General features: G+C 42.7%; 1 protein-coding gene across 2 annotated transcripts in view; it reads right to left on the reverse strand.

Annotated features, from left to right (window-relative positions):
- The window catches only part of LOC134504247 (gamma-aminobutyric acid receptor subunit beta-4), a 64,149-nt gene that overhangs the window by 20,013 nt on the left and 26,836 nt on the right, over positions 1-17,300 (reverse strand). For both annotated transcript variants that reach the window (XM_063313363.1, XM_063313362.1), the window contains exon 4: positions 1,536-1,756. In XM_063313363.1, the coding sequence (XP_063169433.1) occupies positions 1,536-1,756 (221 nt within the window). The remainder of the gene's footprint in view (positions 1-1,535; positions 1,757-17,300) is intronic.

Raw genomic sequence — 17,300 nt, forward strand, 5'->3', positions numbered from 1 at the left:
ACCACTGATATCAGCAGCCCAGGCCTAGAGCTGGAATTCAGCTACCTTTGGGAGCTTTATAAGCTTTGCAACCCATTATTCACCTTTCTCATCCTACCTTTCTTATTCTCACAGGTGACTGGAAGGCACCTTTTCTCTTTTTATGTGCGCAAGAGGAGCCAAAGGACTGGGGTATGGCAATAATAACTCCTATTTATAAAAAGGGGAGAAAGAATCTACCAGCTAACTGCCATCTTCCTAGTTATTATGCAAAACTACTGGATTGACTGGAATCTGAACAAATCCTTGCAGAGGAATAGAGCTGGCCATTTTTCCTTTGATCATGCTCCACTTTCTTTTCTTAGGATGTAGTTCCTGGTTCCCTGATAATCCCATCTATTTCAGTTTCTCTTCTTCCTTCTTAAATTATGGTGCCCAGACCTGGACACAGTACCTGAGATAGGAGCTGACAAATGCAGAATGTAGTGGAACTATTATCTTGCATGATTTGGAAGCTATAGTTGTGTTGATCCAGCCAAAAACTGCATTTAGTAGCGACATCACTTGTTGCTGATTCATATTTAGTTTGTGATCCACTACAGTTCTTAGATACTTTTCATGTATACCCAGGTAGCCCTTAAGTCTTCCTAACAGCCTGCTAGAGTGCATATCCCCTCCTCAAAAAATGTTAAGCCCAAGTGGGAGTTGCTGAGTAGTTCTGCCTTTTCTTGGTTACCCTTGTATTTTTGTCATCTTCAGTGCTACCCTATACTGTTTCTTTTCTTGATGGCCGGGTCACATAACTATCTTTTTTTTTTATTTTCAGTTTTGCATGATCACATTGCCTCAGATGTTTAGTCCAGTCTAGGTTCATTGGTAGCTATCCACCACCATTATCCATAGTGGTTTGGCTACCCCTAACAAATATATTCCTCTAGTTTTGTGCCAGGCAGACTCTGTGCCCCTCTCCTATGCCTCTGGTGATCATGGCATGGATTCTAAAGAGTTCTGTGCTACAAAGGAACACAACCAGGATTGGATAGTTCTTATGGATGGTTAAAAGCCACACACCAATACAATTTCACTCACTTATTCCCCCTTATGTGGACACCTCACATTCTTCTAAGCCAGGAACAGGAAATGGAAAGGAATCCCTTAGCTTGGTTTAAGTCAAAACTTTATCCAGGCCAGCTGAACTGCAATTGTCCTGTACAAATTGAAATAACCATTGTGAGCTCAATGTGTCTCATCCACTTTGGCCACAAGCTATTACAGTTGTGCCACAAAACCATAGATTATGAGAAAACCACAACTTTTTATTTCTAGCTTTTATCTGAAGATCAGAAGCCATTCTGAAATGCCACTAAGGGTGAATTTGGAAACAATACAAATAATTCAAACCCAGATTGTTTATTTTACTAAATTACTGAGAAAATATATTGATATTGTTAAGCACAATAAACACTACATTCACACCACACAAAAGCCAGCTTTCTCCTCACTTTACTAGAACATAGAAGGCGGAGTTCAGTCTGAATGCTCTGTCCTGGACTCACCTCAAGCCGTAAAGAACAGTCCCATCTGGGTGAAGCCGAATCATCCGGTTCTTGACTGTCACCCCATGCAGGAAGGACTTCTTGTCATTCAGGAAGTACGTGTCAGGGAGCCAGAGCTGGTCAGCCACCCGATTATCCAGAGTGAGATTCAGAGCTAGATCACTATACGCTAGACGTTTATCTCGCCAACTTTGCTGGAAATACATGGTGATGGTGTAGTCCTAGGAACACAAGTGGAGAAGTCATGGGTTAAATGTCAGAAGAATGGACCAACTGCCTTTTCTATGCAGGAGCACTGAGACTATCAGGGCATTTGATGGGAACTGAATTCTCTGAGAAAGAAATCTTTGAAGCAGACTTCAGAGAGACCCTGGACCAGTTAAACCTAGAACAGCTGTTGAGTCAGATGGTCAGGCCTCATGATCATCACCTGCCAGATGAATGTGGTGCAGGAGATTTCAGTGTAATTAATTGTGGGGAAAGGGGGCTAGGGAGGGTGTTGCATTTCACACAGGGCACTTAATTGGATCCATGAATTAACCTGCCATCTGTAATGAGGTTCCCTGGAGATCCAGGTGGCTCCAGAGAGTCTTAAGATGGTGTCTCAGAAAGCCTTAAAGGCCTGGGTGTTCTCCCAGGCCTTGGGCTAGGGTACCTGGAGACCCTTGCTAGTAATGTTTGTAAATGCCTTGTGTAGTTGGCTGGATTCACCTTCGGTTTATCTTGTTCTTTGTTTTTTTTATTTATCTTGCATTTTATCCTGTTTTTTACATTGCGAGCAGTGCAATTGGTTTGGAATTGGGCAGTGCCTAAATCAAATAAATAAAAAAATAAAAATAAAATGATAACCTTTATTCTGAGGTCATGTAATATGCTGAATCATAAACATATTAATTAGGCAGTTGGCTTTGATAACATATAAGCCAGAACACACACCCTGCAAGTCCTGCTATGTTGCCTCATCATGACAGGGAGATGTTCCTAGGAGGGATGAGTGAAGAACACTGGGAGCCGATGCCAGTAATATATACCCCAAGCAGGGTCAACCAAAGTGTGAAGGTCATCCCAGATGCCCAACTAAACCAAGCAGGCATCTATATCAGGCAGCAGCAATATGAAGACCAAACAAATTGCAAACATCCAGCAACCAGCCTTGGAACTGACAATGAAGACACTGAAGTTGTGGATAGCTTCTGCCTTTTAAGATTGACTATCAACAGTAAAGGAACCAGCAGTCAAGACTAGCACTTGGTAGGACAGCAATGAAGGCCTTGGGAAAGATATCCAGAGGTCATGATGCATATATACCTACTCAGATCTGAATCATGCAGATAATTGTATTCCCTGTGACAGTCTATAGAAATAAAATTTTGGCTTTAAAGAATTAGGATAAAAAGATATTGATGCTTTTGAACTTTGGTGTTGGAGAAGACTCCTGAGGATGCCATGGATAGCCAAAAAACAAATGGATCATAAAACAGATCAGTCCAGAATTCTCAAGGCACATATAACCTTAAATTATATTTTGGACATATGCAAAGACCTAGCTCCCTTGAGAACTCCATAATTCCAGAAAAAAAAGAAAGAAAGAGAAGACAATCAGCAGCAGGTAGATGGATTACAGAAGCAATGGGTGCCCGTTGGAAGGCCTAAAGGACCAGGTTGGGGACTCATCATACTGGAGAAAGTCTATGTGGTCACTAAGAGATGACACCAACATGATGGAAGATAAGCAAGCAAACCAGCCATTTTTTTTTTAAAAAAAAAAGGAAGTTGTCTGTGCAAAAGCAGCTGTGGGGTCATTTATTGCTTTGGTTAAATAAGCTGTGTGAATACATCCGTTCTTTCTTGCTGTCCATCCACCTCAATTTCTGCATTCACTTTGCATTGCTTGCATCTCAAACTCTTGTGGCTGCGGGCAAGTGCAGCTGGTTTCACACAGATTCTGATCTGCACAAAGGCTTTTGTTCACTTCCTGGATAGAAATCTGCCCCATTTCTTGTGGTGATATTTATTACAAGGAGGAGACTGATGGCCTCCATTTTCAACCATCTCACCTCCATTTTAGGGTTTGCCAAGCTTTTGCTTTGACAGCTGTTAGAACAGAGTAAAGAGAATCATGTTCCAAAATAAAGCAGTATTAAAAATTACTTATTTGTGGGATTATGCTAATCAGATATGAAAAAAAGATTCTGGGTGGAATGATGGTATGAAAGAAGCTATGGATGGGAAATATGCCTATAATAGAATGGTTGGTGCAAAAAACAAGGAAAGAAAGATACTGTATGATGTGTTTGCAGAGCAGAAGCCACGAGTCCAGAAAGGCCCCCAAGTCATGGACCTGCTCCTCCAGGGACAGTGCTTCCCCTCCAGAGTAATTCCTGGAACCAAAAGAGAGTCCCAATGTATAAACAGCATCTCCATCTTGCTAGGCTTCAATTTCAACTTGTTCTCTCCCATCCAGACCCTCACAATCTCCAGGCACCAAGGCAGGATTTCAGTGGATTCCCAGGGTATCCTGAAGTCATGAGGTAGTATCATCAGAATACTGATGATACCAGACTCCAAACTGCCAGAAGCCCCAACAGCTTAATATAGATATTAAATGGTGGGAGAGATAACTATCCTTGTAGGATACCACAAGGGAGCAACCATCATGTGGACACCTCCCCACCCCCACCCCCACAACTGGAACCATCTGCTAAGGAAGGAATGGAACCACTGCAGAATAGTGACACCCCCCATCCCAACCCCCACAGATGACCGTGGATAGGAGGATACTATGTTTGATGGTATTGAAAGCCAATAAGAGGCCCATCAAGACCAGGACAGGCACACTACCTCCATCCAAGTCACAGCAAAGATTATCCACCAGAGCAACCAATGCTGCCTCAGTCCCATGCCTGGGCCTGAACCCTGATTGATATGGGTTCAAACAATCCATTTCCTCCAGAGTGCTCAGTGGTTGGTCTCAAACTACTGTCTCAACAACCTTCACTAAAAAAGGAAGGTTGGAGGCCAAGTGGTAGATGTCTAACACTCTGCATCCAGATAAAGTCTCTTCAGGAAGGGATGCATCGCAGCCTCTTTCAAAGCTACCAACATCATCCCCTCCCACAAGGAAATGTTAACAATCTCTTGAATCCAGAGAACTATCTCACCATCAACACCAGAAGGACCAGGATGGACAAGGATCCAGCCACAAGTAGCTGGGGACACTCTAGACTGCACACTGGAGGTAACAGGCTGAAAGGAACCCTAGATAACCTGGCCAGACAAGCCATTACACTAGGCTCCATCCACATGGAGTCCAGACTGGAGCAAACATAAGCATCTTTACTGGCAAAATGTTCTGCTAATTGGTCACAGTAACTAGATGGAAACTCTATGGGCCGGCTCTTACCCAAGAGGGAATCGACCACCTGAAACAAGGCTACCAGATGGCAACCTGCCAGTGCAACAATCAATTTGTTGATTAAGTTTGCCTGTGAAAATGTTTTGCAGAATTCTGATATGAGAGATGACAGTGAACAAAATCTAGGAAATGCAGGGTGGTATGCATTCATGCCAAGTAACAGATGTTTTGGCCTTCAGGAGGTCACTGAAAAATGTATGAATGTGAGAAATAAAGTTTACTGTACATTTGCTGATTTAGGGAAAGAGTATGATACAGTGAATAGATGTGAATTACCAGTTGTTTTCACAGATACAGAGTTGAAGGTTAGTTGTTGAACAGGATAAGAAATAAGACCAGTATATGATGGATGTAAAGCAAGCCTGAGAATAAAGGGAATGCTTAGTGAATGATTTTCAGCATTGTGCAGGAATTAAGACAAGGATGCTTTATTCCTTTTGGTTGTTTAATGTGGTTATAGAGAAATGCATTCAAGGTGTGTTGGCTGGGGACATGAATGTGTATGAACGCAGATGATGCTGTATGGTGGAGTGAGAATCTGAATGATTTGCCACATATGTTATATAGACTATATAAGGAGTACCGATCTGAAAATTAATATAACAAAGACCAAAACAGTTCTGTTTGAGAAAATAGAAAAAATGATTGCAAGTTATATATCTCTAGGGGGGGAAAGGCATGTAGATGAATTTAGGATGTTTATTCAAGATGGAAATAGGCAAAAACTAGTAGAAAGGGAGTAGGTAGTATGTGGTCTGTTATGAAAAATGAACATTTGTTGTAAGAAAAAATGACTGTGTATAAAAGTGTGCTTCTGGCCATTTTGTTATATGGAGGAAAGAGCTGAGTGATGGGTATGTCAGGAAAAACATAAATGCTGAATGCAATGGGAACAGGTTACCTGAACTACTGGGAATCCTTGTAGATTATGACTCTGTGTGTGTGTATGCACACATACATACATACATAGCCTTATATAGCAAACCAGAAGAGATGGGGTCAAGCATGAATAGGAAATGGATGGATGGTAGGGTAGGTGGATGGACTGAGTAGAAAAACAAGTGACAGTATGAAAGAAGTCTCCTGAGATGGCTTGATCATACAAAGAGAAAGAATAAGGACTGACTCACGAATCAGAGAGAGGAAGAAAGAATGCATTGAAAGTAATGGGAAGACTGAGAAAATCATGGTGGGATGTAGCTGATCATACCTTCAAAAAGAAAGAGATGAGACACTTAGAGAACAAAAGGCAATATATGAACCAATGTATGGATGTGTTGGAAGCAACAATTATTTGCAAGGATAAAAAGGTATGGAAAGGTATTATGGATCATAGTGTTGGTGTAAAAGGGCTTTAGATTTCTTTTTCCCTTTTCTTGTGCCTTTGATTTCTTCTGCTTTCAACTTCTGACTCTTTTTCTGCTTTTTGCATAACATTACCCAAATGGGAATAATGTGACGGATATGGATGGATGAATGTATAAAGTCAAGAGGAACAACAACAACGCTCTTTGCTAGTGTGGAGATTAGCAGCAGAAGCTTCCTTGCTTAGTGTTTCAAAGGTTCTCCCTATGTCCCAGCGTTCTCTGCGTTGCATGACATTAATAGGTACCTGTTATCATTGGAAGGGCATGTTTGGACATTAACTAATTCTAAGGCAAGGATAAGCAACATGTGGCCCTCTAGAGTCTAGATGTGGCTGAAATCCAGCTCTTACCAATCCTAATCAACCTCACAGGGCTAGCATGCCAACATCTGAATAATCACATATTTAAAAGGATTTCAATTTTTAAAGGAGAGCCTGTTTGGTGTAGTGGTTAAGGCATCAGGCTAGAAACCCAGAGACCATGAGTTCTAGTCCCACCTTAGCCATAAAGCTAGCTGGGTGACCTTGGGCCAGTCACTTTCTCTCAGCCCTAGGAAGGAGGCAAAGAAGGCAACCTCCAGGTAAGGGCCAAGGCACTAATGGATGGGAGCAGTGCCCCAAGGATACAGGTGCCTAATCCTATCCTGAGGCCACCTAACAAGGAGCTGCATGATCTCAGTAGATCCCCTTTGTAGCTACACTTGGCCTTTCCTGTTGCATAGCAACGCCTTCCTGCCTTGGAATACGAAGCGCTCTCCACCCCTACAAAGCCTTGCCTCCCCTTCCATGCACTTGGCACTAGAGAACAAAAGAAGGGGAAGAAGGAAGTCAGAATTTATTTGGAGTGTCTTATTCCAGCATGGCCCCCTAGCTGCCTCTGAGCTCCTCTCAGAGCAAGACCCACATCCTTATCTGACTGTTCCGACAGCAAAATGTTTCCTAAGAGTGCACACACACGCGCACACATACCTCTCTTCACCTCTGGCTTATCTTCTACCCAGGACCTCTCTGCCTATTCAGACATGCTCTGCAGCAGAATGAATGTCTCAGAGAAAGCACTGCAGCAGCACCATTTCCAAATATTTATTTATTTATCAAATTTGTCACCACCCATCTCCTCCTTAAAGGCAGTTGGAAACACCCCCTCCTTCAAGGATGTATTGACCATCACCTGGACCCAGCCACATGTCACCTCCCGGGCAGCTTTCACCAGACAGGAGGGACATGGGTCTAGATGACAAGTGGTGGCATTTACTCTCCGGAGGATCCTGTCCAACAGGATCAAATTGTGGAGTCCTTGGTGCTCTCTGAGCCTTGTTGTTTTCTTGCAGACATTTCATTGCCAGACTAGGCAACATCTTCAGTGAAAAGAGGGAGTGGGCCTTGCTCTCAGTTTATATACTGTGGTGTGCCCTGCTTGTATTGGTAGGGGTGTTGTTTTCTCCTTGGGAGTTAGGATCAAACTGTTCCCAGATAACATGGTAAGTACGATCCCTGTGTGCCTCCACAGACCATGCCTCACGCTTGGAATCTAACATAGAACGGATCCAAGCAATTTTGTCTTGCAGATGCTCCAAAAACTCCTCTACATGGCCCTGTAGGTGGGTCACTGCGCCCACCTTCCCCAACAGAGATTGCGTGATTTTAAACAGGGCCGTTGGGTGGCATTCTGCAGACACAATAAGGGTGGAGAAGTATGCAATATGTACCCCTTTCTTATATAAAAAAAATACTTAAGGGGGGCCAGTAAGGAGTTTTAACAACTCCCTGCTACTAAGTCTCACTGGGACCTCCACCTTGCCTTTCACTGTACTGCTAAGTTGAGTTACTAGTTTTCAGCTCCTTAATTATCCAGCCCAGTCAGGTAACTGAAGAAGGGACTACAAGAATATGCTCCAGCTCTCCAAAACACATGTTGGACTACAGCAGCCAGTGTTGCACAGTGGTTAGGGTATTGGACTAGCACCAGGGAGATCCAGGTTCAAGTCCTCCCTCAGCCTTGGAGACTCCTTGGGGACTTTGGACAGGTCCCTTCCTCCCAACCGGCCTCACAGAGCTGCTGTTATGGGGATAACATGATGCACTGTACAAATTGCCTCGAGCTCTTGGAGGTGGTAAATAAGTCTAATTTTAAAAATAAATAGGGGGTTCTATCCTTTAATGCAGTGTTTCTCAACCTGAATAACTTTAAGATGTGTGGACTTCAACTCCCAGAATTCTCCAGCAAGCATGCTGGCTTGGGAATTCTGAGAGTTGAAGTCCACACAACTTAAACTTGCCACGGTTGAGAAACACTGCTTTAAGGTAAACTGAATTTCTTTCTAATTGAAAGCAACATTTTGTGCAACACATATTAGTAACAATCCCACGTGACAATTGTAGAAACTTAACAGTTTCCTGCAATAAGTCTCGGCCATGCCATTTGGTCTACCTATGGTTCCAGGATGATTAATTTTACAAGGCAGATTTGAAACTCATCTGGCCTAGTTCTTTCTGGAGTCAAAAAGCGCCCTCAGGTGAGTATGCTCACACCAGTAATGACCACTCAGTGTAGAACTGTCTAAGGAACAGAGGTTCTGCACTCTGCCACAAGCTCTGAGATACCCGAGACGCTGACCTATGCACCCAGAATCGGTACAGGTACCACCTGGCTGTGTCAGCAGGCTTGGGGGTCTCAAGGGAAGGTGGCTCCATTGTTTGTAAGGTCCAATGCTCTCTCCTAGCCTTTCAATAATAAAATTAATGTTTTAACTGTAGAATGTTTCTAATATTGTCATTTAATTTTTTTTTATTGTATGCTGCCCAGAGTTACATCTTGTGAAATGGGTGGCCATATAAATACGATTGATAAAGTTAAATAAATAACTTCTGAGCCTTTTCTGGAGTCCACTGGGCTGTCCTTGCAATCTGCCTTGCTGGTGCCCTGGCCCAGTGAAACCAGCAACGAGGAACAAGCATGTCCATGTGAGTTGGCCACATCCAGGTTTATTGCAAGCTTTGGAGAGAGAGATGTGGAATAAACTTTTTTCACCCTTTTAATCAAACTTTCTGGGACTTCTGATGATCTAGATGTTCCCTTTTTGCTATCCCAAAGGCGTGAGGCCCAATTCTGCCCTGAGAAGCCCAACATGAGGTAACATTCAGCTTGTGTATAACCCTAAAAAAATTAAGCAATCTAGCCATGTGTGAACTGGACACAGTAACTTGGTTATTCGGTTCATAGCATGTCTACTTTTTGTCTGTTTTACATGTAAGGTTGCAAGTCTATAAAATTTTGCAGTTTCAGCCCCCACATCCAGAAGGGAGGCCCTTTTTAAGAAGATTTCATCATAGTTTGATCAAAAATTTCTTTGGGCACATTCAAGGAGAAGGAGGAGGACAAGGATATCCAAAACACATTGGCCACCGTAAAATTGGCCATCTCAAAGCATCAATCTACTTATCCCAGAAATTCATATCTAGCTGAAAACTTTCTGTTGGTGCAAAGTATGATCCAAAGAATGTACCTCCATGTTAAAATATTTAGGAAAGAATAAGCTCCACAGTACACTTTGCCCAAGCCTCAAAGTCCTTTTCATCCAGGCCAATGCCAGGATACTGACAAACCAGTAAATTAATTTACCATTGTGCCTTTTCCTCTCCCAGACAGGCAAAACCATTGTCTGTTCTCACTTAACCATTTTCATATAGCTTTAAACACATGCCCTGATTGGCAACTACATTTCTGAAATACAAATATCCGTGTTTAGTGAAATTCAGCAATATTTAAGTTCTGGTAAGGAAGAAGGGACGCGGTGGCGCTGTGGGTTAAACCGCTGAGCTGTCGATCGGAAGGTCGGCGGTTCGAAACCGCACGGCGGGGTGAGCTCCCGTTGCTCGTCCCAGCTTCTGCACACCAAGCAGTTCGAAAACATGCAAATGTGAGTAGATTAATTGGTACCGCTTTGGCGGGAAGGTAACGGCGTTCCGTGAGTCATGCTGGCCACATGACCCGGAAGTGTCCTATGGACAACGCCGGCTCCAAGGCTTTGAAACGGAGATGAGCACCGCCCCCTAGAGTCGGACACGACTGGACTTTACGTCAAGGGAAACCTTTACCTTTACCTTAAGGAAGAAAGGTTTATACAAGTGTTGATAAGTGAGTTGCAGATTTAAAGCAAGGCTTTTCCTCTTGAGGCCAGATATCAAAGAAGGGGTTTAAAAAATGGGAATGAAGATAAAAGGGCCTGAAAAGCACAAGTATTGATAAAGAATGGCTGGTAGACATAAGAAATATTATGTGCTTAAGCAACATAAAAGTGATTATGGCTGTGCCAGATTTTATACATGATGTATCATGTTATTTATTTTCTAAGGACTATGCAGAGACCACACCATGATTTGGTTCTGCAGATGAAGCTGAGAGGAACTGATGTTTTAAAAGGCAGGCAACCAATATGATTTCTAACTGAGAATGCCAATGTGAATTGTCTTTTATCACAGCAGGTCCTGTGATAAAGGGCTCCACATTCTGGTGCTGCCCCATGGCAGTGACCATCTCTCAGAGGGAAACCCATCCTTAGGGTCCAGAGTACCGTTTTTGTGTACTTCAGTGTGTGACTTCATATAAAACAGATATAAATGACTTTTTGAAGTACAGGATTAAAATGACTGTTTAGTGGCTTCATGTTCATGCTCTCTCGGTTTGCCAGTTACTGTCCAAGCTAAATAGTCAACATGGATGGGTAGAGGTTGTCCTACTCTGGTGCTTCCCTGGGTGTCTGCCTGGCTGCTTACAACTGGAAAGTACAGTGAAATGCAAATCTGGCCCAGGTTATCCATCTTTCAGTTTGTGGGTAGATGGAAGAATATCACCACTGAAAAGAAGGACCTGCCGCTGACCAGGTCTTTGAATTTGGAGGGCTCATCTGACATTACAGCATCTTCATTTCCAATGTCTTAGGCACCTTTTATTGCCTACATTTACCTGGTAGACAAAATGTCTTTTTAACATGTATTTCTACAGTTTTTGAAATAGCATGCATAATACATTACCTTGTTTGTTTATTTCCCTTAACCGTATTTCTATTTATTTTGTTATATTTGTGTTGTTTTAATACTATGAGTGGCCCAGAGTCGGCATGGAGTTGGGCAGTGCCAAAGTTGAATTAAATCAATCAATCAGTCAATCAAACCCTGTACTACAAAGTTGCCCTTTAGCCCTGATAAAAATGGCCCAGGGCCTTGCCCTTTCATCAATTTCACCAGGAAGTATTTCAAAGAACAGAAGATGGGACAGCAACTTTATGAGAATTTTGGTTATTAGTGGACTGAAATTGGGAGCCCTTGGATGCAAAATCATCCTTTTATTTTATATTTTAGTTTGCTTTATTCTTCTACTTCACAAGATTCCTATGCCAAAGATTCTGGGAAGCTTACAAACAAAAATAAAACAATAAAAGTCATTGGCACAAGATTGAAAGCCATTTGAATACGACAAACAAACACAGCTGGTAACTGCAGCAACAGCTCCCCCATCCACAATGTTCCCAAGAGGGGCACAAGGGGGGGCTTCATATGATGGGACAGCAGGAGAACAAACACATTTCCTGTCCCCCCACCCCCACCCCTTAGCCCTGTGGGAGCAGGGGCTACAGACAGACTGCTGGGATGGCCATCCCGGGGCTCTAAGCAAGGCCCCAAACCTCTGGGTCCAGCCACAGTGGTCACTTTCTCTGGGGAAGATGGAAGGCACAGCATGCCAGAGTTGCCACCTGGCACTTCTGTTTGCCTCTCAGAGGGAAACTGAATTTCAAAAGGGAGAAAGGCTACTGAATTCAATTTATGCTGTATTTTTTTAATATATTAAATTTAGTGTCATTTTTTGCTTCTGTTAAATGTTCTTTTATTAGAATTACCATATCTGGGCTGCAACATCTGTACAGACAGCAGGAAAAAGTTAGTTTCCTGTCTCTCTATCCTACCAGTATTATTTTTATTTTATTATTCAAATCTGTATGCCGCCTGATTCCCAATGTCTCTGGGCAGTTCACAACAACTAAAACAAGGAAAATGTGATAATAACCAGATGATGATGGTGGTGGTGGTGATGATGATGATGATGATTGTTTTGTTTTGTTTTGTTTTTTTGTTTTGTTTTATGTACTTTTTATTGTATTGTTTTATTGTATTCTAATTAATATTTTATTTCTGTTTTATTGTAAACCGCCCAGAGTCGCTCTCTGAGATGGGTGGTGACTAAATTTGATATAGAAATAGATGATGATGATGATGATGATGATGATGATGATGATGATGATGATGAATATATAAAAGATGGCAAGAATGACAGCAGACTGGAGAAGGACGAAGCCATTGCTAAAGGCCTGGGCGAACAGCCAACTCTTTATGGCCCTCTGAGACAACAGCGGGTGGGGGGGCATCCAGATCTTGGGGGGAACCTCATTTCAGAGTGCAGGTGCTGCCACAGAGAAGGTTCATTTCTGGGGTTCGATCAGTGACTTTGTTTAATCAAAGGGACCCGAAGCGCACCAACCCTGCCGGGCAGATACTACAGGAGACAGGCAGTCCCTCAAGAAGCCAGGCCCTGTGCCATGTATAATGGGCACTTGGAGTTTTGCAGCCCAGATGTGGTTGCCTAGTTTAATGTTGAGAACACAGAGAGGCCCTCAAGAATACAATACCAGCCAGTTTTCTGCCTAGGTACGTTGCCTTGGAATGAGTTTCTCAGGTTCGTGATTTGAGAGGGGAAGAGGGTCTCAGCCGAATGTGCAGAACTGAGATCTGGGATGGGCAGAGGTTCCCAGGGTGCCTCCTGGAGTTTGTCTCAGATTGCAGCCTTGGGGGTGATGTAGGCTGTGCCCCCAGGCCTGCAACTGAGAGAAGGGGAGTCAGGACTTCCCTCCCCAGCTAATTCTAAGATACACACAACCGATGTGATGTAGTGGTTAAGGTGATGGACTGGCACGCGTTCTGGCCACCAAAGCTCACAGGGTACCTTGGTGCCAATCACTGTCTCTGAGCCCAATCTACCTCACAGAGTGGTGGTGGAGGTTGTGGGGGAAATAGGAGGAGGGCACCCTAGGTACATTGCGTTTTGTTCCTGAATGAAAGGCAGGATAGAAATCTTAATAAATTTAGAAATATCAGGGGCCAGGAATTCAACTGGACAGTAAACAGATTCTTGATTCTTTGCAACATTAATTGGGAACTTGCCTTTTTTTTTAGCCCACTACTGCAAGGTATATAAAGGGAGTTCCTCCCTCTGCTGAAGCAATATTTGGGGATTAATTAATTATACGATTGGAAGTATGCAGCAATCAAAGCTAGCTTGTCTCCATAGCAATTCAGCCCAGCTGGCACACCTTGAAGAGCCTGCATAAAATCCCAGCCTCACTGTGCAAGATGAAGGATCACTGCACCTGGATGCATCCCATCATTCAACAGCCAGGTTTAAGAAAGACAAGGAGGGAGCCCAGTTGGCATCCAGCTCTGAATCTTAACCAGCAAATAAATAAAAACATGTTTTTATTTGAAAGATTTGAAAGAAAGTTGAAAAGTACCATAGGTGTAAGAGTTTTTTTCTAGTTTAATAAAATATACAGTCATAGACCAAACATGGAGTTTTATTCAGGTTGCCTTTTATTGAAAATATTAATTTAAAAACTTTTAAAAGAAAATTGCCTCATTTTGTGACAGAACTGAATGATTTATCAGGAAAGACAAATTTTTCTGGAATTGAGAGATTAAGTCTGTCAAAGTTCTAACTAATTGATTCAGCCATCTTGTGCAAGAGCAGCATTTACCTCGGTGAAGGTCTATCCAGAAAAAGGAAATAACACTTGCCTCCTGTTTTCTGTGAGTGATATTATGCTGGTGTATAACAGCCCAGAGACTGATAGGTAATAAACGTGCTTGCCTTCAGAAAGATGCCAACTCTGGTTCTTGTGAAAAGGCATATGGGGCACAGGAGGAAAGAGGGGTTGACTTCCTACCCAGGTCCTCCGTCTAAGGGGGATGCACAGGAGAATGGCATTGTGATCACCTTCTCTTCACAACAGTAAAACCAAAGAGGAACGCAGTGCCCAGGCAAAGGGCAGAAAAATAATTCCGAGGAATCAAGCGAGGAGGTATGTGCAATGGGTCAAAACCCCCTAAGTGCATGCATCCATGGATATGCAGGGACACACTGAGTCACAGTTTGTTCAGTTGGCTACTTCACACAACACATGGGCACATGAAACCAAGCAAGCCACTTGAAGCATGAACCAGCCAGTGACTGAACGGGAAAGAGATCTGGGCCAGGAAAGAACAGCTTCAGTGAAAATATTGGTGTGGCTACTGTGACAAAGGAAAATGTCATTTTAGGAAAGGAATTCAAAAGAAAACGGCCAGTATTTATTTATTTACCTTACTCAAGAAAGAACACAGGCCACCAAAGTGATGAAGTGGCTGGAATATTTCCCCTCTCTCCCTCCCTCTCTCTCTCTCTCTCTCTCTCTCTCAAAAAAAATGTATAACCTTTGGGTATATGCAGTTTAAGAGGAAGAGAACCAATAAGGAGGATATTGGACAGATGCTTAAAATGGCATATATTGTGGAGAAAAGGGAGGGAGAGGTTTTTACCCTCTCTTACAACACCAGAGCTTGGGGACCATCTATAGCATATCCAACTTCCTCAAGATATATTTAGACTATCGATTTTGCTGCCATAAGAAATGATGAAGACTACCAGCATAAATGATTATAGAAGAGAATCAAACACATCCTTAGAAGATTCTTATGGATCCCTCCATGTGACCCTCATTCTTAGGGGCCCATCTGTCTAGATATCTTTATGTGAAGTTATGTGATTGTCTTCTTTCTTGGGGGTGGGGGGCATCTGGCTAGCCACTCTATTTTGGATTCTCTATCTTCTTTTTAGGCTACAGTTTGACTATAACCTGGATAGATGGCATCCAAAGCAAAAGCTAAGCTCATAATGCTCAGAGCAGGAATGAACACTTCCTGAAGCTTTTGCAGTATCTTTCCACACTGAAAGATCCCCTTACAAAGACTAGCCAAATGTAATTTTCCTGCTAAATCTAGAAGCAGGATTTTTTTAAGAATTAGTACATGCTCATTTTAGGCTAATATCACAGCATTTCTTCATAGGAGGCTGTATTGTGGTGACATCACAACTCAAGCTCCATCCTTTTGTATTTGCATCAAGACATCACACACAACCAAGTCAGGCATAGGGTTTGTGTCACAACACACATTTTGTGTTTCTCTTCCCAACATCCAAGACTCCATTTCAGGTTCCTCACTTTTTCTCACTCCAGGAAGATCTAGGCCAGCCATGCCTTCCATGAGAAACAAAAACTAGTTATGGAACTACTTTAAGCCAGCACCTCTCTCAGCTGAACACCCCATTATTTTGTGAGAGTGTCTCCTTCACCTTTAAAAAGAAAAATGTGGAGGCAGGGCTCTTTCATTCAAATGGAAAGAGTGACATCAAGATATTTTTAAAAAATATTTCAACCTGTTTTGCCCCAATGAAGGAACTGTTTCCATTCAAAATAAATCATGGGAAATGATCAGTCCTTCTCCTAGTATTACTACCTCAGGGCCTCAGGGGTCAGAATGAACTTCTGCATGTTCTCAGTAGGAGATCTGCTCGTGGAATGAATCATTTAGCATTAATTTTCTCTCTCAAGATTAAGATTTAAAAACAGCTCTTTATTAATGCCCCCACCTGTGATGGAATTAGATACAAATTCAGGTGGAAGGGGGAGGGATGTGAACATTTTGAATCTGCATAATAGTTAACATTCAGACGCATTATGATGTATTTATGGACTGCTATCTTCAAGCAAGTATCAGAACCTGGACCTCCTCATCTTCCTATGATTGAAAGCTAAGGACAGGCTGTAAAAATTGTTGGAGATCCTGGCAAATCCAGCATGCCTCATTAGCATATGGATGGTTGCTCTAGGATGCATACTCTCCATGCTTGTTAGGGGAAGCCGTTTGTTGCCACTTCCACTTTCTCTGTCTCTCTTCCTCCTTCTTCTACCAAGAGAAGCACATGGCTGTGTGCTGCTCTCCTTCATTTCTGGGCACCATGCGGTGGGCCTGGAATTCCCCTTTCTACACACAGCTCTTGGCAGCTATAGGGCTGAGAGTTTAGGGTGAATTTAGTTTAGAAAAAACAGAAGATACAAGGAACTTCATTTTCCACTGGATGTAACAACCAAGAATAAAAATGAGTAAGATATTCTTTTACTTACTTTTGAACCTACTCTGTCTAAGCATGTGATTCTTTATGCTTGGGAGGGCTGAGTGTGTAAGATCAATAACCTGTGTTTCTCTGATGTGCTCATCAAAGCTATTTAAGATAATATTCTTATCTTAAAGCTCTTCTGCTATGTTAAACTCTGCTCCAATTCAGTGGTCCTAGCTGTCCACACTTCAGCAAAGGATCATTACCTTGTTGTGGTGCTGGAGCTTGAGCACCTCAATGATGCCATGAGCTAAACCATGAAGGGCCACCCAAGACAGGAAGGTCATGACAGAGAGGTCAGACCAAATGCGATCCCTGGGGAAGGTAATGGCAACCCACCCAGTATTCTTGCCATGAAAACTAAATGGATTAGTACAACCAGAGATATGTTGGTATATCATCGGAAGATGAGACTCCCAGGTTGGAAGATGGTCAAAATCCTATTGGGGAGGAACAGAGGATGAGTACAACTAGCCCCAGATGTGATGACGCAGCTAGCTCAAAGCTGAAAGGACAGCTAGCGGCTGACGGTGCTGGTGGTGAATGGAGAATCCGATGTTCTAAGGATCAACACACCATTGGAACCTGGAATAGAAGATCTATGAGCCAGGGCAAATTGAATGTGGTTATTGATGAGATGTCAAGATTAAAGATAGACATTTTGGGCATCAGTGAACTGAAATGGACTGGAATGGGCCACTTCACATCAGATAACCACCA

This window comes from Candoia aspera, chromosome 12 (genome assembly GCF_035149785.1).
Source record: "Candoia aspera isolate rCanAsp1 chromosome 12, rCanAsp1.hap2, whole genome shotgun sequence".
In the NCBI taxonomy this organism is placed as follows: Eukaryota; Metazoa; Chordata; class Lepidosauria; order Squamata; family Boidae; genus Candoia; species Candoia aspera.